Source organism: Peromyscus eremicus, chromosome 7 (assembly GCF_949786415.1).
Source record: "Peromyscus eremicus chromosome 7, PerEre_H2_v1, whole genome shotgun sequence".
Taxonomy (NCBI): domain Eukaryota; kingdom Metazoa; phylum Chordata; class Mammalia; order Rodentia; family Cricetidae; genus Peromyscus; species Peromyscus eremicus.
The window spans coordinates 27,820,763-27,843,689 of record NC_081422.1 but is presented as its reverse complement, the minus strand read 5'-3'; the positions used below and the strand labels follow the sequence as shown (position 1 = coordinate 27,843,689).

Genomic DNA, 22,927 nt, shown 5'->3' with positions numbered 1-22,927 from the left:
CCCAATCATAAAATTGCTTTTGTTGCTGCTTCATAGCTGCAATTTTTGCTACTGTTATGAATCATACTGTAAATATGTGGGTTTCCTGATGGTCTCAGATGACCCCTGTGAAAGGTCTGGGTTGAGACCCATAGGTTGAGAGACACTGGTACAAACTTGTCTTGCACCTTTCAGTTTCAGAATCAACATACCAGATTTCAAGCATATTTAATTTTATAAGCAAGCTTCATGCACAATCATGACTCTAAAATATATATTTTCCATAAGCCAAGGACTTCCACCAATAGGATAAACTCATACAGTTAAAAATCCAGGTCTTGGGTAACAGCAGCACTGATAACTCAGTCTAAACTTTTATTTCAATTATCTTCTCAAATAACAATGATTTTCTCTCAGATGGAATATTGCTACAGAATATGCATAAGACTGGAGCTGCATTTTCCACTTCTTTGGTTTGAGGAAAACTTAAATTAAGGGTGGGAAGCCTCTCTAGAGAAAGCATATTGGAAAGTCATTCCTACTACCTCAGTCCTGACTGACATCGTCATCCTCGTCGTCAAAGCAAGTGTGACATTCCTCAATGTTCAGATGACTATTTGACTGCACTGCACTTCTGCCTTTCTAGACAGGTATGGCAGCGACACATGCCTCTAGTGGAAAATCATGTGAAGACCAGCCTGGACTCCACAGTAAGACTCTCTCAGAAAACACATTACAAAACAGAATTACTGGCCACGGAGACGGCTCAGCAGGTCAAGGCACTTGCTACCACCTCTGATGACCTGGATTCAATCTCCGGGACCCACATGGTCAAGAGAGGAACCAACTCCCACAGGCTGCCCCACATGTGCCAAGGCATATGCATGGGAGCACACAAGCATGCACACACAAAATAAATAAAATTCAGAATTTCTGTCTAAAATACTTCAAAGAATACTAGATAATCTAGTTTATTATTTTAACTCTCATCTTAATTCTCACAGTATTCTGTGACATAAATGGGATAGATATTTTTTATTTTTCTTTAACAAATTAGAAAGCTGAAGGCCAGAGATGTTAAAGAACTTACTTCAGATAACAGACTCCTCTAACAACGTGTCCACCTGCCATCCTAACACTAGATGGCGGTATGACACAGCACAGAGGAAGAGAGTAGGGCTTCAGATTGATAAAAGTACAATTCCCTGTTTCTACAAATGTTGCAGGAGACTTTTTCCCCTTACTAAAAAAAAAAAAAAATATCTTGTGAAATCTGAATAAATCATTATTTTTGTTCATGAGACACTACAATTTGGAAAAATAAAAGTTGCTGGGAGCAGCATGGTACACACCTGTAGCCCAGGAGTTCTGAGCTGTAGTATACTATACTATGCTAAGCACAAATTTTAGGACCAGTATGGTGATCTCTCAGGAGTGGCAGACCACCAGGTTGTCTAACTAAAACAGCAATTATCTTTTGTTTTCATATCCTTAAAATATAATACATCGGTGCATCAACAACCATAGTTTGTGGCCACCAAAGTACTATTCAAAGGAAAATACAAAAAAAAAAAAATGTAATGTACTTACTGAAAATCAGTTTACAGAAACATTGCCTACCAGGTGGAACACAAGTTGAGCATGAGTGAAACCCTGGGTTAAATACCCAACAATGCATCCAAGCACTGACTGGTTGGATGTAAAATGAACTATTAACAATTCCTATAGCAATGTTCTCTCTCAAGAAAAGACATCAGTTGCGTAATATTAATGGAAAATATAGAGGAAAGAGTAGTTTAGACAAACAGTTCTTGATAGATAAGTACTAGCAAGTATGCTTGCCTCAACTGTCATCCAGGAAAACAAAAAATAAACTTTCCAATAAAAAAGAAAAAATTAAATAGAAAAAGTAATTAAAAACCAATAATTTGAAAAATGACATAAGACAGTTTGAGCAAGAAAACTAAAACCTGGCTTTCTGGTCAGACTTAATTTTTAGAATATTTTACATAGTTTATAGCCTACAAATCTGAAAGGCAAAAGATACTTTTCTTAATATAAAACATAAAAACTAACCTTTTAAAAAGTCAAAAACAAATTAGACCGATCTTAAATGTTAACTTGAAATTATAATTAAAAATTAAACCCTTTACTGGGAACCAGGCACAAAGGTTTTAACAGGAAAACTCAAGAAACCTTCAAACAGCAGACAGCTCCAATTAATGCAAACTATTCTGGAGTACTTATTTAAAAGGACAAATAAAAAAATCCTCCCACATTTAGGCAGAGAGACTAATTTATGAAATATTAGTAAAGTGATAAAAGAAATTTGTTTTTAAACAGATGTAAAACAGAAGATGTTCCAAGAATGTAAGGATATCTGTACAATCAATTTCTAGAACAGGAGAAACTCTGTATTTCTACTAATTTTTAAACACAGCTATTCACACTGAATGGAAGGGGGCTAAAGTAACAACCTGGCACAACCTTCCTGCCCTGTGCTGTTGTGTCCCTTTCCCTTCACCTCTTGCCATCTCGGATGTCTATATTAGAGCCCACAGTTCACATGGTTTCTCAGCCGAAAGAAAACATTTGCCATCAACCAGTATTTCTAGTGTATCAAGGAATCCCCTTATGAAGATAAAGCAAAACCAAGACTAAGTGACAATCTGATCTGTGGCCAGGAAAGCAAAGTACAATGAGAATACAACACATGGCTCACCTACTCCATCTCACCAGCATCACTTCTCCGCATGGTAGCCCAACTAGCTGAACAGAGGTCTTCCAGGACGCTTAGATAATCTACCTAAGGTCACACTGCCAAACAAGAGACAACACAGGAGTTCACCCCATTTCTGCAACATAATGCTTATGTGCTGCCAACTTAGCACATAATATAAATTATATATTATGGGATTGAGAATCATTTACAAAGTAAGTAATAAGCAAGGGAGTGCTCTTAGGGTACCTTACAGACAGCCTGGCTTCAGATACTGGCTTTATTACCAGTGTAAGCCCTGGTAGGTGTCCTTTCATCACTCAAACGTCCACCTCTCTAAACTGGGACAACAGAACACAATTTAGAAGAGCCTTGGAAGATACTAACCAAGCTTAATATTTCCCAAGTGGATGATCTATTGACCACACATACTGGACAGCCCATCAATCCGTCTTCCTCCATGAATCCAAAAATGTTAATCTTTACTAGACATTAAAAATGTAGGTATACACTGAGCAGTGGTGGTGCACGCCTTTAATCCCAGCAATTGGGAGGCAGAGACAGGCAGATCTCTGTGAGTTCGAGGCCAGCCTGGGCTACAGAGTGAGTTCCAGGACAGGCTCCAAAGCTACACAGAGAAACCCTGTCTCAGGGGGGAAAATGGAGGTACACATGTATCTATTTCCTGACTATAATTTGTTGGTTTGTCTAGTCTTGTGCTAGAACACAGTTAAGACAAAGAAATCAACAAGAATGATAACAAAAAGAAGAAAAAAGAATAATCAAAGTATTCTAAGATACAGTGCACGGAAAGAGAAAGAAAAGTGAGCTGTGAGTAGGTAACACATCATTCATTAATGCACTGCCTTGAGTTAACCTGTTTTAGGAACAAAATATAGAAAGATTAACCTTGCCTGCCACTGTCATAAATGTTGAGGAAAACACACTCTCACTGCCCTCAGAACAAAATGGCATAGAGTAACACACGCACACACACCTGCCACACCTGCACCCCCTCTTGCTTGTGGTTTAGCTTTCTGCAGTTTCAGGCACCCATGCCTTCCAAAGTCCAAAGATATTGAATGGAAAATAACAGACATCAGCAACTGGAGCTTTCAGCTGCATGTAATTTTGACTAGAGTGATAAACCCCATGCTGTCCCAGCCATACTGGACATGAGGCATCCATCACATAGCATACTCATACTATCTAGGATATAGCCACTTGGTGTTCAGTAATCATCTCAGTTATCAGATTAATTGTCATGGTATTGCAGGGCTCATATTGAAATACCTTTATTTTATGTACTAATGGCTCTAAAATACAAATGAAGATACTAGCAATTTTATTAAATATGTTGCTGCAATTACTCTATTTTATTATTAGCTACTGTTGACATTTTACTGTTGCTGACTTCTAACTACACTTCATTTTTAAATTAAACTTTTTCATAAGAAGAAACAGTACATTCAGAAATACATGCTATTGTAGTCATCCACTAGAGGGCTTGGGATTCACTCCTGTGGATTATGGAGATTACTACACTTAAAAAAGAAAAAAAATAACAATTTAACAATAAATGTTAATATTTTAAATGTACATACTCCATGACCTAGTGAATCCTTTCATAGGATTTCATTTAGTGGACACAGTCAGATCAATAAAACACAGAATATTTATTAACAGGAAGCTAATTAAATAAATTACGTAAATTTTTAAAAAGTAGGCTGAGAGATTGGGTGGCAGTTAAGAACACCTGCTGCTCTTGCAGAGGGACTGTTAAATTACCAGCACCCATGTGTTGGCTCACAACATCTTTAACGCCAGTTCTGGGGAATCCAACACCTCTCATCTTTATGGGCACAAGGCATACACATAGTGCATATACATACATGTAGACAAAACACTCATACACATAAAACAAAAAGAAGTAAATGCTTTTTAAAAATAAGATAAAGTAGCATGTTAGAGTTGTATGAGAATGGCCCTCATAGGCTCAAATATGTGACTACTTGATCACTTATTGGTGGAGATGTTTGGATAAGTTTAGGAGCTGTGGTCTTAAAGGATACAGATTCTGCCCATCTCAATTCATTCTGCCTGCCTAGCCTCTGTAGTTCCAGATGTGGGCTCTCAGCTGCTCTGCTACTATGTCTGCAGTAACAGATCCTTATCCTTCTGGAACCACAAGCCCAAGCAAACACCCTCTTCTGTAAGTTGCCTTGGTCATTGTATTTTATCACAATAATACAAAGTAAATATTACACACAGAGCTGTGAAAAGAGGGAATTCCAAACTTTTGAGAATAATAAAATTAGCTCCAAGATCCATACTTTCACATAAAAAAGCATGTTTCAAGGCAGATTATATAGCAGAACCCACATCTATTTATAAAATGATACAGCTAGATGGCTAGCTGTTAAGAGGGCTGTATCTATAAACTTTACCACATATTCTGTAAATATTTTAAAGATTCAAATAGATACATACTAATTAACAGGAATAGAGAACAGAAGGAATTTTAACTTGCATTTGTACTTTTTATCATCCATCTTAAATGTGTACAAGTCAACTTTTCACCATTGTGATGAAACACCTGAGGAATGTGACTTAGAAGACCAGACTTTGGCTCACCGTTTCCTAAGTTTTTAGTCTATGGTGGCTTTGTCCTTTTGCTATGGATCTATGGCAAAACAATGGTGACCCACCTATATGTTATTTTGATGCAAAGGTGGCACAAAAAAATTGTGGGAGTGACCAACCACAATCTGACCGGTTTTAAGGACCATTCCATGAAATGGGAACCTATGCCTGACTTTGCTTGGGTGGCCAAGAACCTGAGACTAGATAAGCCATGGACCTAGAGGAAAACCAAATACCATTGTTCTGCTAAAGAACATAGAAATAAAATGACTCCTAACGATATTCTGCTATACCAATAGATCAGTGTTTGACTCGGCCATCGTCAGAGAAGTTCTCCTGCAGTAGATGAAAACTGATAAAGAGATCAGAGAGTGAGAAAGCTTGGAACACTCAGCCCTAAATGGGATGTCTTCATCAACCCCTCCCCTCAGAGTTCAGGGAATACTGGGGAAGAAGAGAAAGAAAGAGTGTAAGAGCCAGTGGAGATGGAGACACAAGAAACAGTGCCTTCCAAACACACCAGGGCTGACACACATCAGAACTCAATGAGACTACGGCACAGACTGTGCACGGCCACGCCAGATGGGATCCCAGCACTGAGAGGGGAAGTGGACACGAGTCTTCATGCCTAATCCAGAAGCCATTTCCAACTGTCGACTGTTTGCAAAGTCAAAATTAGTTTTCTGTAACAGGGCCTCACTGGGTAAACAAACCACACTTAGGGGAAGGCCCCACGACAGCAGAAATGGCCAATAAATATGGACGTCTTCTATCATCCTAGAGAATGACAGCTAATTACAATTATAAGATTTTAAGAGCTGAGGAGAAATATAAACGTAAAGAAATCTGTAAGTCCAAGAGAAATTCCTAAGATCAAAGTTTAAACCAAGAAGGTAAATGACTGAAGAGGTGTTCCAGAGTTGGGCTGTATTAGAAGGTAACGCCTGAGTCAGCCATTGACAGTGTGACTAGCCTACTGACATATAACAGAGCTGCCAAACAAGACTGGTGGCTTCTTCTAGGCACATTTGAGCAAGGTTTCTTGTTTGCTCCTCAGAACGTATTTTCAATCACATACTGAAATTGAGTTACATATAGGAGATTCGTTTTCCCAAAATATGTTTAGGATCAAATGTACTAAGGTTTATCTACTGTAAAAAGCAATACACTTATAAAGTGATAAAGAGTATTAACTGAGACAAACTTTACTTTTAACTGTTTGTATGAAACAGAATCGTTTGAAGAGCGGTATTATTATGTTTAGTTTTCCTATAAATGGTATTCAACCAGATAATAAACCCATATACAAGCTAGAACACAAAAAGCAAGTCAAAAATCACCAACAGGTAGTTAAGCCAGATGGCTACTATACTTCTTTTACTATACAACTACAACTCAGCTCATGGAAACTGATGTTTCACTTCTAAACATGACTTAGGCTCAACCACATCAGAAGCAGAACCTGAAGGGAAGCTGGAGAGACCCAGCTCCAAAGACAGAAAACAAAGCCAGACAACACTGACAAGAAATGGATTTCTCGAGAGGAATTCATCCAAATGGAGTATGGACAACAGATAATAGAAGATTCTGGAATTAACTCATAAGGTGAATGGAGCTGGTTTTCTAAAAATTGCCCCCATTCTCACACACCTGAAACTACAAGGTAGTCCAGAAAACTCACTCATGAGCTTTAGATGTGGAGGGGACACAGTGAGTTGGTGTTGTACCCTCTAGGGAGGGAGCAGAAGCTTAAGAGCCAGTGGAACAAGCAAGTGAAAGTAGTACAGCTCTTCTCAAATGAAGACTGTCTCTGTTCAGCAGCAGGAAGGCTTGCTGAAATGTCCGTCTGTGACATAGTCCTCCTAGAGATTTGAAGCCTCTAACACTCTTTCAGAAAAGTCAAATCCAGCTGAGTGCTATCCCTAATCCACATCTCTTCCATATACACAATATTCAGCCTTTAATCATAAAACAAAACATGGAAAGTTTAGTACTATAATATCTTATATACCTCAGCAATAAAGGAAATGAAACACAAAGAAGTGTACCTGCTTGCTCAAGATCACGAAGTTCCTAACTTCCTAGTAGAAGGGTACTACTAGGTACCCTAATTATGCTAACTAAAGCCTGTAATTCCATTCTATCATGCTTACCAATAATAGCTTTGTTTTTATTTTAAATCAAAGTCCTAAAAGACTTCTGGCCTGTTATGTAATGCCAACAATTTAACACTCTTCTCAATTTGGCTATAATCTCTAGACTACTATTTCTCTTCCTGATGTATATGAGATGTCTTCACAATGTTTATTACTTGCAAAAGAGGGCTCTCAACCTTGTAAAGACAAAAACAAAATAAAACCTACAAACAAAGTAAGTTTACCAAGAAATAATTTGCCTCATTGTAAGGGTATGCAAACAAATCAAATAGTCACAAAATGAAAAATATATTTAGTAGTGGATTCTTGAACAGCTCTTCTGTAGTAAAAATTATCATTGTGGTTATAATGAGAATGGTCCCCATAAGCTCATATGTTTGAATGCTTGTTCTGCAGTTGGTAGAACTGTTTGGGAAGGATTCGGGGTGTGGCCTTATTGGAGGAAGTGTGTCATTGAGGGTGTGCTTTTAAGTTTCAAAAGCTCATACTGTCTCTGTCTCTCTGTCTCTCTCTGTCTCTGTCTCTCTCTCTCTCTCTCTCTCTCTCTCTCTCTCTCCCCCTCCCTCCACCCCCCGCCCCTTTCCTGGTTATTGACTCAACATGTAAGCTCTTGGCTCCTGCTCCAGTGCCATGCTTGCCTGCCTGCTGCCATGCTCCCCACCAGGACGAGCATGGACTCAACTACCCTTTGGAACTATAAGCTCCAAATTAAATGATGTCTTTTATGAGTTGTCTTCATTATGGTCTCTTCACAGCAACAGAAAAGTAACTAAGACATTATTATAGCTGAAATCTCAAAGACACAAGTATATTAAGCAAACAAAATACACTTTGGTGTCTTACAGTCAATAGTCAAACAGTCAAATGTTAGAAATCTCTGTTGCATTTCAAACTGTCAATTATTTGAAATAGAATATCCTGAGCTTTCATTAATCCTATAGATCAAACCCATCTAAATAGGCTTTAAGAAACAATTAGGAAAAGTAGCTAACTGTGGCACATATCAATCATGCCTGGAAGACTTCCTTCTGGACAAGGCAAAGCTAGATTGGCAGGTGGAAAACTTCTCTATGTAGTGTGTAGAAATCAAGCTCTTTTTCTAATTGACTATCATTAAAAACAAATGAAGGACAGCTTTTGTTGCCCTGGGAAAACACAGCTTTTTAAAATAATCATAATCTGCCCCCTTTAAAGTTTCCATTTTTCACATTAAGCTGCTGGTGACTTGTCACAAGAGCAAAGTATTTCATTGATGCCAAGTGAGAATGCTGAGGCCAATAATAACCAAGACACTTGACAAAGAATTAAGTGGGAGCACTGCAATCTTCCAGATTTCAAAACTCAAAGTTAGTGATTCAAACAAGGTAGTGTTATTAGCAAGGCTACATAATTCCAGAAGGCAAAGCTACTTTACAAACTCATGGATATACGAACATGACTCATAACATTGGGTGAGGGTAGGGGAGAATTCTCTAACTGATACATGTTAGTATGGTGATTAAAAATATGTGTCATCTTGGCATCAAGTACTGATCAGTAGAAAAGAATAAAAGATTTTACATCAACCAGTAAGTATCAAAATATCACAAATAATAAAATATCAACTATCACTTATCTCAATTCAGAATGCAGGAAATGTTTCAATCATACCTGTATACTGCCAAATTCCACGTTCTCATAGTGAAAATGGGCACATTCAGCCATCTTTGGAAAGTGTCCCTTGGTGAAGGGTAACCTAAAATACACGAAAGTAAATATGAAACAAAGATACTTGACTACTCAAAACTAGTATAAATACCATGGATTTCAGAGCTCATGCAAGCAAAAATAAGCACTTAATAAGCACATGCATGTGAGCCACAAACATTCACACAACCTTTTCAGAAACACATGGAACCAGATTAATACTGCATTGAGTGTGTAGATAGGAATAAAAAACGAGACATTGAGTCTCTTAACCTTGCCCCAAGTCGATGGTCATAGAAAAGCCAGACCTTTGGCAAACTAACCATAAACTGCCTGCTTTATAGAGAAGCAGGATTCATAACACAAAGCACACCAGACTTTACCTGTGGATGTTGTCACAGCCCATCAGTCCGGGAGTGCTGGACCTGGGTACAGAATGAACATTTTATCCTTATCTTCCCTAGACTTACACTTGAAACTTATTTCCCTGTTTAGCCCTCCTTTACCAAGGGAGAAGCTGAATTTCCTATTAAAACTGTGTGGGAAAACTCAGGTATTCCATGTAACTTTCAACTCTAGGTATCTCTTTCAGGCTTCTTAAAGGCAAGCCTAGGATTCCATAATTCAACCAATAAAGCTGATTTTCCTTAATAAATGAGATTATGCATTAGAGGTACAGAGGCAGGTCTAGATGTTCCTGTTAGACAAATGAAACTTAATAGGCAACAATGTAGAAGGATGGAAAATAAAGTGTATTTTTAAGAAAGTGGGCTGTATAAAGACCTATTCAGTTCATTGTTGAATTACAATGTAGGGCTTAACAGTATAAACTGTTACATGCACAGGAAGACCTAAATAAAACATTTCCAAGAAATAAAGAACTCGCTTGGAGCCCACTCCTGGCCATACTTACTTCTTCACATGCTTAACCTTCATACTCGCTGTACTGCCACATGCTTTAAGAGTAAGATCTCCAGGGATCTCAGGGACATCTGCTCCTCTTGCCTTAGAAAATAAAGACAAAGGAAAGCTATGGTGATTCTGTTAATAGTGAGACTTCTTTTATAAAAATAGGCTACAGATAAATTTTTACTGTTTCTACTGAACCTATATTTAAAGGAACATGTTTTGATTTAATAATTTTCCTTTAAATTGTAAACTTACTTGACTTTTAGCTATTCAAAATAAGGTAACAAAAATATTAAATTTAAATACCTGAGTTTACCACATAAGGGGATATAAAAATAAGAATTTTTATGTTTTGTCATAAAATTTTATAATCTGTTATTAAGATTCTCAGTACAAACTAAAATCTCTCCTAGGGGTTATTGGAATTAAATAATCCTGGTTACATTACAAATACCAACAAAAGTTAAAAATGGTATTATGAGCAATGGAACAGCAGACATTTCTCACTTCAAACTCTGAAGGTGGTATGTGATACTGCCACTGTATCCCTCAATACACCACAGGTTACAGAGAGGATTTGAAATTCAGTGGTCTAATTAAAAACAACTAGGATCAAGAGGTTCCTAATAGTCTGAAAACAGTAAAATTAAAGCCCAAGTATCCATCACATGTAAATTCATTCTTATAGCCTAGATCAGAACATTAATGCTTAATACAAGGTAATACTGCGAACAGAGAAACAGAGCATGCCACCTGGTTCAACAGTATAAGATACTCTCAAGGTGTGCTGAGAGGAGATATATCTTTCACAATTCAGGCAGCCCAGGCTGGACTCAGACTCACAATCCTCCTGCCTCAGCTTCCTAGCTCAAGAATCACAACCTTAACTAGATTACTTTTATTCTTATGAAAACACTAGTCAATATAGTTTGGATTATGTTAAAAATGTTTGAACTACATGAGGCAACTGAGTAAACTTATAAGAATGGATTCTTCATACATTACCATAAGCAGAACTAATTTTTCAATTTTTTTTTCTCCTTAGCAATGTTAACTATTATTAAGACCTGCTATTTCATGGTCAGTCTTCTTAGATGTTCCTTGATTCTTTTCAAGGTCTTCCAAGCAAGAAAGAATCTGTACTGTATTCTTTGTGTATTTTTTAATTGTGTGTGAGAGAGAGTGCATGTGTGTGAGGAAATACAGCTCACGCATCAGGTGTGATGTTATACTGCTTTTATCTCAGGTTTCAGCACAAGTGAAAAATGTACTGTCTGGGATCATTCTCCCGCCATTGCTGTCTACAGTGCCGTTACCTCCTGAATCCACCTTTTGATGTTTCTGGTCACTGTGAAGTATCTTTCTTTGCCACTTTCTCCTCTAGTCTATTATAGATAGAATATGAAAACCATGGAATCAATGAATATACTCAGCGAAGTAAAAATGCAGAATGCAAAGCCAATGTGTCTAAGCTAACAAAACAAACAAACAAACAAAACCCCTAAACCTTCTAGAAGGATGATGCAATCATTTGGAGAACGTCTCACAAAAGCTGGGTGAGGAATGGTTTCACTGGGCACCAGGCTGTCGGTCAAGTGTTGCAGAACTCGACTTGCAGCTCACTTGCTTTTGCAGTAACCTCTACTGGAATGTGGCCATGTTTGGTCAGAGTGGGGTAGACACTGTGGCCACGGGTCTAAAATTATACACCAGATGACCCTTTAAGAAAGTTTGCTGAGCGGGCAGTAGTGGCCCACGCCTTTAATCCCAGCACTTGGGAGGCAGAGGCAGGCAGATCTCTGTGAGTTCGAGGTCAGCCTGGTCTATGGAGTGAAATCCAGGACAGTCAGGGCTGTTACACAGAGAAACTCTGTTTCGAAAAACCAACACCACCCCCTCCAAGAAAAGGAAAAAGTTTGCCAACTTGTCTAGTACGTGATTCCCCCATTTTCCTTTTTTAAATGCCTTTATTTTGATATTTTACCATTGGAATAACTGATGAATGTTGACAACTGGAAAGATACACCTAGGATCATAAAATAGCTTTCTAAATACCAATGCCAATAGTACAAGAGACTTATAAAATGGCTGAGTAGGTCCAAACGGCAATTGGGAAATAGATTTTTTACTGTATTCTTAGAAATATGATGAATGGCCAATGGTGGTTTGGGTAAGAATGGCCCCCAGAGGTTCATATATTTTTATGCTTAGTCACCAGGGAGTAGAACTCTTTGATAGGATTAGAAGGATTAGGAGGTATGGCCTTGTTGAAGGAAGTGTGTCGCTGGGGGCCTACATTTTTTTAAAAATAAAAAATAAGGGCAGGTTTCTGTTTACTTGGAGCCTCCCTTAATCTGCTCCAAAGGTCAACTACCTTGAGCCAGCTGCATCTAGTTCCTGTTCAATCTGAACAGCCTGTATCAGCTCAAAGACCTGCCATGCTAACTGTCATACAAAATCTTCCTGCTGTTCTACCATTTTGCTCTTCTCTCTGCCCCCTGAGAGATAGCCTCAGCAATTTAATGCCCAATAACCCTTTCTTCCTACCCATGCAATGGTCTGGTTAAGTGAGGTCACTGAGCTCTTGCTTACATTTGGTGCTGAGACCCAGGAAAGCCTCTGTTTACCCCGTAGCAACCCTTCTGTTTACCTGGCCAAAGTCCTTCTGTTTAGGACAATGTCATCAGGACTGCCATTTGGGGGGGGGGGGGTGTTGAACTATAGACCTAACAACTTGTATTCACGATGTAGGACAAACTTTAAAAGGCCAGCTTAAAACAATGTAACAAAAGGCTGAGACATGGATTCAATGAGGACAGCACTAAAGACAAGATTTGACAGCAATAAGGATGTGAAGCATGCTAGATGCAAACAAGCAGCACAGAAACAGAAAGGATGGTGTGGGATTCTATCATATACACAAAGGAATGCAGGTACAAAAAGCACATCCATGTTGCAGGATTTCATGTACAAGAGGAACAGATACAACTGTTAGAAAAAGTTGACTGAGAGCATCCAAGAGGTTTCTGAATTTTATATAACAGTCTATGTTCAAATCTTGATCTTGTTCATACATGAAAAAAATAAGTATTTCATCAATACATACACATACAATTTGTGGGGGAGGGGAGGGCAGGGGGGAAGGTGCACACCTTTAAGCAGAAGCAGGTGGATTTCTGGGAGTTCCAGACTATCCTGACCTAAAGAGCTAGTTCTAGAACTGCCAAGCCTACACAAAGAAACTCTGTCTCAAAAAACAAAACAAATAAAACAAAACAAAACTTGTTGCCTCTACATATGTAAATTAGGCTTTCATTAAAAGGTAAATAAAAACTAAATGGTGAAAGGGCAGACAACAGCATAATAGAAAAATTGTAGGCCAGTCACAAAACAGCAAAACAAATTCAATTTATTAATAAAAATATATAACTAAATTGACTTTGCTTCAGAAGTACAAGAGTGATATAATATTTTTAAATCTATGCATTGTCTTTTGTTCTCAATTATAATTAAAATGAATAGGGAAAACATTAGAGTATAGACTTGATATACACGACTGATCAGATAAAACTCAACATGTTCTCATGATGAGTGTGTCTGGCAGTGATTATGGCTGAGGTTTGTAGACCAAAGACACTCATCTCTGCCCTCTCACATCTTACCAAGGCAGAGCTGACTTCCTTTTTCCATTTTCATCTTACATTGGCAGGAGTAAAACTGTCCATGCAAGGGAATAATCATGACTCTAAAGCAATCAGGAAGATTCCGCCTTACTGCTGTGAAATAGTCTTCACCAGGCTACCTTAAAAACAGTAAATATGAATATGCATGTGTGTTTTGCTTAAAAAATAGAAGAGTAAGCAAAAGATAATTTGAATGTTTACCAATGGGGAAGACAGAAAAAGGAAAAAAGACAGATTGTCCCTATTTTGAGATTTTGAGGCCACATAAATGACTTAAATATCAGTAAAAATAAATTAAAATGGGAAAAAGCAGCACTCTCTAAAAATAGAGAATGAAATAAAACAAATGATCCTAATTATATGTGAGTGGCTAAGCCCAGAGAGGGATTACTTCAAGTAGCAATAAAGCAAAACAATATATCCCTACAAGGATATTTCCTACAAGTGAAACAAATTGTTTTCTATAAAACTGACATTCTTATTTTGAAACTATTAAAGATAGAAGATGGGGGGCTGGAGAGATGGCTCAGAGATTAAGAGCACTGGCTGTTCTTCCAGAGGTCCTGAGTTCAATTCCCAGCAACCACATGGTGGCTCACAACCATCCGTAATGAGATCTGGTGCCCTCTTCTGGCCTGCAAGCATGCATGTATACTGTATACATAATAAATAAATAAATCTTTAAAAAAAAAAAAATAGAAGATGGGCCAGTGAGATGGCTCAGCAGGTCAAAGTCCTGACAGCACAAGCCTGACCCCCTGAGTTCCCTCCCTAAAATCCAGGTGGAAGGAGAGAACCAGCTCCTGAAAGTTGTCCTGGGACCTCCATATGCATGCCATGGCACATACATATGCATCACACACAAGCATACACACAGTAACAATAAATAAAATTAAATTTTGAAATAGAAATGGAAGAGTAGAGCAAACAAGCAACGACTAAAGTCACTAAAGAACTAAGGTCTTCAGTGTAAGAAACAGAAATATAAAACAGGAATCTGAGTGGAAATCTGTAGTTCTTCCTGCTGCGGATACGACAGTGGTGTGCATATGTTTACGCACAGCTCTGATGTCGGGCTGACAAATGTGAAGGCACAAAGAACCTCGGTCACGGCCAGGCTGTCTAGAGTCCTAGAACCAAAGTCCTCGTGAAGGACCTGTTGATGAGGGGTTGAAATGAGTTCTATGTGAACACAGCTGAACTAAGCACTGCTAAATACTGAATGTAAAGTAAGTGTCAATTACTGCATGAAAATGTGTAACAGGAAGGAGGCGGTTGTTGTCACAAGGCCTTCACTCCTTTCTGACACATTTACGAAAGATATATAAAAACATATGCCATGTTTATCAAACGTACAGACAGAAGACAACTGAAAGGGAAAGTGGCACTAAATGCTAAAGGTGAACAATTTCAATGAGCTGCAAAGACAAACTGAGAATCAAATTTAAAGCCCTAAATTCATGTTCAAAGTTCTACTGTGTAAGCATGGGGTGGGGAGCTGCTTTGTTTGACAAGAACTCATGTAACAAGAACTGAGGCCAAAGTCTACCCAAAGCTTAATATAAGCCAAAGGGATTTCCTTCCAGTAAAAAGCCAGTAGTCTTTAGAAATACATATCTACAACAAGGCAAGCATTTGCTGCTATACAGTCTGAGCCGATAAAACAATAAGGAACAACTGACCCATCCTACTGAAACATATTTTGATTTGGAAAACATGAAAAAACAGGAAGACATGTTTTGTCCTGTCTGTTTTTACTGCTCCCTAGCCCCCCTAAAATTACTCTACCATCAACACACTGGTGCAGATGACAGAAGAGTAGTTCAAATAACCAATTTTGGTGGCCACATAGGCAAATAAAGTGGTTGGAAATGTTGCATGGTTAGCTGCAACATCATTCAGCAGTAATGCAATGTACTACACTCTGAAACAGACATGAAAGCCAGCTACTTCTACAGTTACTGCCCAAGTACAACCTCGAGTCTTCTGCATACCTCTGGGTGTGAATCTTCTTCAAAATGCAGGAAACTCCATGCTGACATGTATCAGAACACTAACAAGGATTACAGACTTTAAAATTTTTATTCTTTGAGAATTTTATACATGAACACAATGCTTTTCTTTTTTTTAATCATGTCTAACCCTCTTGGTCCCTCCAAACTTTTGAACAAAGACAAAGGAGAAACACGTAGTACGTGCAATGTGCTTCACATATCACAGAACTGAAAGAAATCTGACCCAGCTGCCCCACTGCCACAAAGAAACTGAGGCCAAGAAATAACAGCAATTTGCAGTGTTAGTCACAGTATTTTAATTAAATTGGCAAGTAATTTGGGGTCTACATACCCTTTAGTCAGAAATGTTCTATTTTAAGAAGAAAAAGAAAAAAAAACTCATCATAAAGTTATTCACTAAAGTAAAAAATATGAAATAAATTTAGGACTCTATTAACTAAAGAACTATATTCTACTTTATGGGATATTATATAATCATTAAATATGTTTAATACTTTTTAATTCTTTTTTATGACTAGAGATTTACTCTTACTATCTTTAATTATGTATATGTATGTCTGTGCCTATGTGGGGGTATGTGCAGGTGAATACAGCACCCTAAAAGGCCAGAGGCCTAGGATCCCCAGAAACTGGAATTATAGACAGTTGTGAGCCACTATCTGGTGCTGGGAGTCAAACTTGGGTCCTCTAGAAGAGCACTGCTGAGCCATCTGTCTGGCCCCCAAGTACTGTTTTTGTGTTAACAATAGCAATATACAGACTACATAAATTACCCTAAGCCACTGGTTTCATGAATATTGACAGATTTAAAATTTTTGCACTATCTCTGTTTTCATTAACTAATATTAACACATATGGCAAATACATTATGATGTATAAAAGGCACAGAAAACACCTAACACTGCTGTAGGTAAATTCTAAAACAAGCCCTCTACCTACTTCTCATTACTTCATGTATCTGGGTCCTTCAGTGAAGTGACTCTGCAGCTGAAATTAAAAGCTCAGGTCAGTCAGTCTTAAAACACCAGCTGTATCTGGGACAGCAATCCCAAAGCAGATTTTCTCAAGTTGGTAACAGAAAAGAAAGTCAAAGAAGACTACTGCTAGCTTTGAAGGCTGAAAGGGCCGTGTAAAAGTAATTTGGGTCACTTAAAAGAGCAGAGATAGGATCATCTCTGACAGCCAGGAAGGAAACATGGACCTCAGACCTAGGACCACAAGGAACTACCTTCTGCCCACCACCTGGATGAGGCAGGAAGCTGACTGCTCCACAGCATCTCCAGAAGAGAGCTCAGTGCAGTGGGTACTGCTTTCTGTGTTATGAGACCCAAAGCAGAAAACATTCCACCTGCCCAACATCCAGAATGAGAAATAATGAATGCCTACTATTTTCAGCCCCTAAGCTTGTGATAAAACTATCTGAAAATAAGTTTAAAAATCTGGTCACATGTTGCCATGTTCCACTTTTACTCTCTTAAGATTCAGTGTTTTGCATCAGCTTTATTTCTTGTATTTAGCACTTGAAGGAAAGCACAGCCACTTTTAAACTAATGTCATAAATATTATTATTTCTAGATAATGATTTTTAAAAAATTCTGCCTAAAATAGAGTGATAAAGGGGGAAATCCTTTACATCTTGAACTGCTGAAAACAGTAAACAAAATCCTAAGAGTTGTCTCTGTGACAGAGCTGCGCCCATCTAACCAGCCACAGGGACTACGCTGGCTAATTCTGTGTCAACCTGAACAAGCTGCAGTCATCGAAGATAAGGAACCCTGATGGAGAAAATGCCTCCCCATAAGATTGGGCTGCAGGCAAGCCGTATCTAATTAGTGAGGAATGGGGAGGGCTCAGCCCACTGTGGGTGGTGCCATCCCTGGGCTGGTGGTCCTGGGTTCCATAAGAAAAGAGATTGAGCAAGCCAGGATGAGCAAACAGTAAGCAGCACCCCTCCATGGCCTCTACATCAGCTCCTGGATTTAGTTCCTGCCCTGCTTGAGTTCCTGTCCTGACTTCCTTTGGTGATGAACTGTTACATGGAACTGTGAGTGAAATAAATCCTCTCCTCTCCAAGTTGCTTTGGTCATGATGTTTCATCACAGCAATAGTAATCCTAACTAAGACAGGGGCACATGCCTTACTGTGTTCCCAGGATTTAGGAAGCTGAGCCACAAGGATCATAAGATAGAGAGCCAGTAGTGATTTGAATGAGTAATAACCCCATACACTCAGGCATTTAAACATGTGGCCTCAGATTGGTGGATCAGTGTAGGGAGGCTGTAGAACCTTTTGGGGGCAGGGCACTGCTAGAGGAAATAGGTCACTTAGGGCAGGCTTGTCCCACCTCCATTTCACTCTCAGTTTCCGACTTGAATGTGTATGGAAGCCCAAATAACTCAGGGTCAGAGAATCTGAGCTTGCTTTACCCAGCAGGGCTGCCTAATGGATGATTTGGTCACGAGAGTGTTTACCAGGTGTTTGGAAGGGTCTACACTTGGCTGCACGGTGTGCTTTGATCTTGCAAGGGGGGGCGGTCTTCTGCCTTTCCCCTTGGCATGTTATAAAAAGCCCTTTTGAATAAAGGACTAGGCGACTGGGTATTGATCCAGGGCCCTCCCAAAGCTATCCTGTGTTTCTATCCTTCTTCTCATGGGCCAGGTCTCTCTTTCTATCTGGTATTTCCCCATTCCTCTCTCCTCTACCTAAGAACCCTTCAAAAGGTGGGAGCAGGTCAGAGCTGGACTCCCCACAGACCCCCCAGATGTGATAAAATGTGATCAGCCAGCTTCCTGTTGTAGCTGCCTGCCACCATGCCTTCCTTGTCATTATGGACTCACTCTCCAGAACCATAGAGAAAACCAACTCGTTCTTCTATAAGATGCTTTTGGTTATCACAGCAACAAAGTAACTAATTCACTGTCCCAAAAAGAAAAAAAATCCCTCCCCAAAAATCCCATAAAGTATTACATGTATCTATACAATCAACTAGGTGAATGAGATTTTTAATATAAAATTTATGCTATCAAGAAAAGACAACAGGAACCTATGTAAGGTATCTCTGAAATGACATGTGTTTAAAGATGCCTTTGAAAATATTGTCCCATTTCTGACAAAGGAACAAGACATAATAAGGGAAAAAAATCTAATAATCATTCCAATACCTTAGAAGAATAAACATATTAAACCTAGAGTATAAGTGACACCATCATTAAAATGATGCACCTTTAAAGGATAAATATGTCACAAAAAGATTAATTTGGAACCTTTCTGTATATTTTCAGAACAACTTGGACACAAAATATACATATTTTAAAAAACAAACACTTCGAGGCCAGCCTGGGCTACCAAGTGAGTTCCAGGAAAGACACAAAGCTACACAGAGAAACCCTGTCTCGAAAAACCAAAAAAAAAAAAAAAAAAAAAAAACCACCCAACAATAACAATTTTCTTCACTTATTTAAGAGACTTCATAATTTTACATCCTCCAGGAAAATTATCCCCATATAGTCTAAAGGAAAGAAACAGACTTTAAGTCTGAGTCCATGAGTTCATGTGAAAGTCTCAAAAAAACCCAGTCACAATTATATAAAAGACACACTAAGTCTCTGAATGTTGCCTCTAGTTCTCTCTTAAAAGTCTGTTTAGCATTACTGAACTGTCTCACATCTGATAACAACTAGTATATTTACTATCAAGAACTAACAAGTTCATTAACAAGAAAATCTAGCCGGACAGTATTACACACCTTTAATCTCAGCATTTAGGAAGGAGAGGCAGGAGGATCTCTGAGTTTGAGGTCAGACTGGTGTACACAGTGAGTTCCAGGATAGTGAGGCTGCCAGAAGACCCTGCTCAGACAGGAAGGGAGGAAGGAGGAAGGGAGAGAGGGAGGGAAGAGCTGGGAATCTGTGAGATAAATAATGGTAACAGGTATTTTAATTTTTTAATGTCTGGACACCACAGACTGGGCCCAGCAACACACCAGCCAATTAAGTTACCTAGCATCATAAACAGACAAGTACTGAAAACCAGAAACAGGAATCAAAGAAGGCTGCAAGCAGATTTAAGTCCCTGAATGATTTCTAAGCCACACAAACAGCAGTGAGTAAAACATTTGCTGCTTCAGTTCAATTATCTATTTCTGACTAAAAACAAAAGGATGAGAAGATCAGAGCAAAACAGTGACCACAATACCCAGCAACGTTGGTGAGACAAGCTGCTTTGCCTTAAGAGCTGCCTTCAGGTTCACTTCTCCTAGAAACATCTCAGAGAACCAATTAACAGCAGGGGAAATTATTCAAAGGCAACGTTTAAAACAATTTGGAAAAATTATTAGCAAGCACCATTAGGATAATTATCACAACTCCTCTGCTAGGCAACAGCTGGTTAATCAACCTAAATTAGCACATTTACATATTAGCAAACTTATGCTTTTCTATAACTGAGCTTCATCTTCTCCATCTCTTTTTACATCACTCTACTGCCCTAGTTGTTTAAAATAATTCTGCCTCTTCAGTTTATACTTGGTCCCAATAATACATATAATTTTATCATGCATTTTATAAAATGTTGTAGGAAAATGTAAGAACAATATACTATCACCTTTACAGGTACTTTTATCTGGGTAGAGATGTGTGCACACAAGTATGTGGGGGGATTATAATGCTCTCACCTGTGTGTGCATATATGTGGGGGCCAAAGGTTAAGCTGAGGTGACATCTGAAATTGCTCTCCACTTTTTTTTTTTTTTTTTTGAGACAGGGTCTCTCAGTGAACCTGGAGAACACTGCTTCTGCTTAACAGACAGGCATCAAGACTCCAAGTTCCACCTGTTCTGCCTGTCTTTAGCCCACGTTAGTGTTGTTAGTGCAGGAGTTACAGGCATCACATCAGGCATTAAAGTGAATGAACCCTGCGTATCTTACCTCATGTTTGAGCTGTAAGCAATTTACCCACTAAGGCATCTTCCCAGCCCAAGATACTCTGTTAAGGTAAATTATTTTTCTTCAATGCTACTAAAAAATAATAGTCATCAATTCCACAACAAATTAAATATTCTACATTACACACACACACACACACACACACACACACACACACACACACGCTGAAATCACCTCTTCATCAAAATTACTCTAAAGGCATCATCCCGCTCTTCTATCCAAGTCTGCTCTCCTAGTAAAGGGAAACCATACAATGGAAAAGAGCCCAAGTACAAAGAGCTGCTTGGGATAGCCTGAAAAAAGTACCAGTAAGTCTCACTTTTGTTTAAAAAGGAAAGAGAGGAAAAAACAGAAAACAGTGAAGAAGAAAATTATATTAATGGCTGTTCTGTTTTGCTGTGTGTCACTGTGGTAAAACCAACTTGGGAAGGAGAGGGTTTATTTCTTCTTACAGGTTACAGTTTATCACCGAAAGAAGCCCAAACAGAAACTCAAAAGCAGGAACCTGGATGAACGTGGCTTGCTGGCTTGTTTCCTCAGGCTTGTCCTTTCTGATACAGCCCAGGCACACCTGCCTGGGGACAGCACCAGCCACAGTGAGCTGGGTCCTCACATGTCAATGAGCAATTAAGAAAATGTCCCACAGATACACCCACAGGCCATCAGCTCAAGACAGCTCATCAACTGAGGTTTCCTCTTCCCGAGGGACTTCCCACAGACAGACTCTAGTTTATTGTGTCGCGCTGACAAAAACTAACCTGCACAATGTTCAAAAGTGAGATCAAGGAGAAAGAAAGTTCGGTGTTTTAAAGGAAAGGGCCATTTCGTGTGTATAAATAATGATTATTCCATTTACTGGACAAATATTTAGAAAACTTACTATGCCTGGCACAGGAAAGAAAGCAGTAACTAGCCACAACTGAAGGCTCTACTCACACAGCTGACATTGCAATGGGAAAGAAAATAATCACATAAATTTTCAGTATTTGTAAGTAATAATAGAGAAAATTAGAGCAGACTAAGAAACAGGGGAAGCCAAGCAGTGGTGGCGCATATCTTTAATTGGAGCACTGGGGAAGCAGAGGTAGGCAGATCTCCATGAGTTCAAGGCCAGCCTGGTCTACAGAGCTGGTTCCAAGACAGCTAGGGCTACACAAAGAAACCCTGTCTGGAAAAACCAAAACACACACACACACACACACACACACACACACACACACACACACACACACACAGGGGCAGGGGCACACAGGCAGCATATGTATTTGTCTTCTAGAACTCACTTTTGGTATTTCTAATACTAAACATAAAATAAATATCATAATCCTAGAGTAATGGCAACAAAATGATGGAGGAACATGTGTGATGGTATAGATTGTTTTAGTCCAAAATGTGAGCTACAGCTCAGCACACTTGAAACTGTGTAGGAGTCAAAGTGAATCAAGTAGGGGAAGGACTTTAAATTATCCGATCCATAACAATACAAGGTTTTGGACATGGATGATAAAATAAAGTCAATTTGTCAACATAAACCATAAAACTGGAAAAGGGAAGGTTTTTGCAAGGAGTCCCAAAGATGATATATATGAAAAATCTGTTGTTCATGATGTTCAAAAGATTTTAAGTGGAGGAATTGTGGGAGGCCAGCTGGGAGACTGGCTCCCATTTTATCCCAGGGTACTCTTAAGGAGTGAGGGATAAGAGATTTAGATAGAAGGATAGAGGGGAGAGAATCAGATAGAAACACAGGATAGCCTCGGGAGGGCCTGGATCCTTATCCACTGGCCTCTTCTTTCTCTTCTAAAGGGCTATTTATAGGAATGCCAAGGGATGGAGCAAAAGACCTTCCCCTAGCTCAGCCAAGTGTAGACCCTTCCCATCACCTAGAAACCATGCACGTGGTCAAGCAATCCTCTAATGCAGCTCTGCTGGGCAAAACAAGCTCAGATCTCACTCGGAAACCTTCGTGAGCCTCCACAAGGAATGAATGTTCTCAGGGGTCAGAGACAGGGACAAAAAGGTCAGGTGCACTGTAATGACAGTGAAGAACTAGGAGGTAACACAAGCATAAGGAAAAGCACGGGGTTGTGGATGCCAACATTTACAGTGGGAAGGAAGCAGGCTTGAAGGTGGAACCTTTATGAATAGCTGAGTAAGCCTGTGGGAGTGTGTGCTGTGTGTCTTTAAGTGATGG

The 22,927-nt window shown here is 39.0% G+C and overlaps 1 protein-coding gene across 1 annotated transcript in view; it reads right to left on the bottom strand.

Moving 5' to 3' along the window:
* The window catches only part of Arhgap32 (Rho GTPase activating protein 32), a 152,921-nt gene that overhangs the window by 110,608 nt on the left and 19,386 nt on the right, over positions 1-22,927 (bottom strand). Inside the window, exons 3-5 of the mRNA XM_059267578.1 lie at positions 10,097-10,188; positions 9,567-9,608; positions 9,148-9,232 (exon numbers count right to left, since the gene is read on the bottom strand). Coding sequence (XP_059123561.1) covers positions 9,148-9,232; positions 9,567-9,608; positions 10,097-10,188 — 219 coding nt within the window. The remainder of the gene's footprint in view (positions 1-9,147; positions 9,233-9,566; positions 9,609-10,096; positions 10,189-22,927) is intronic.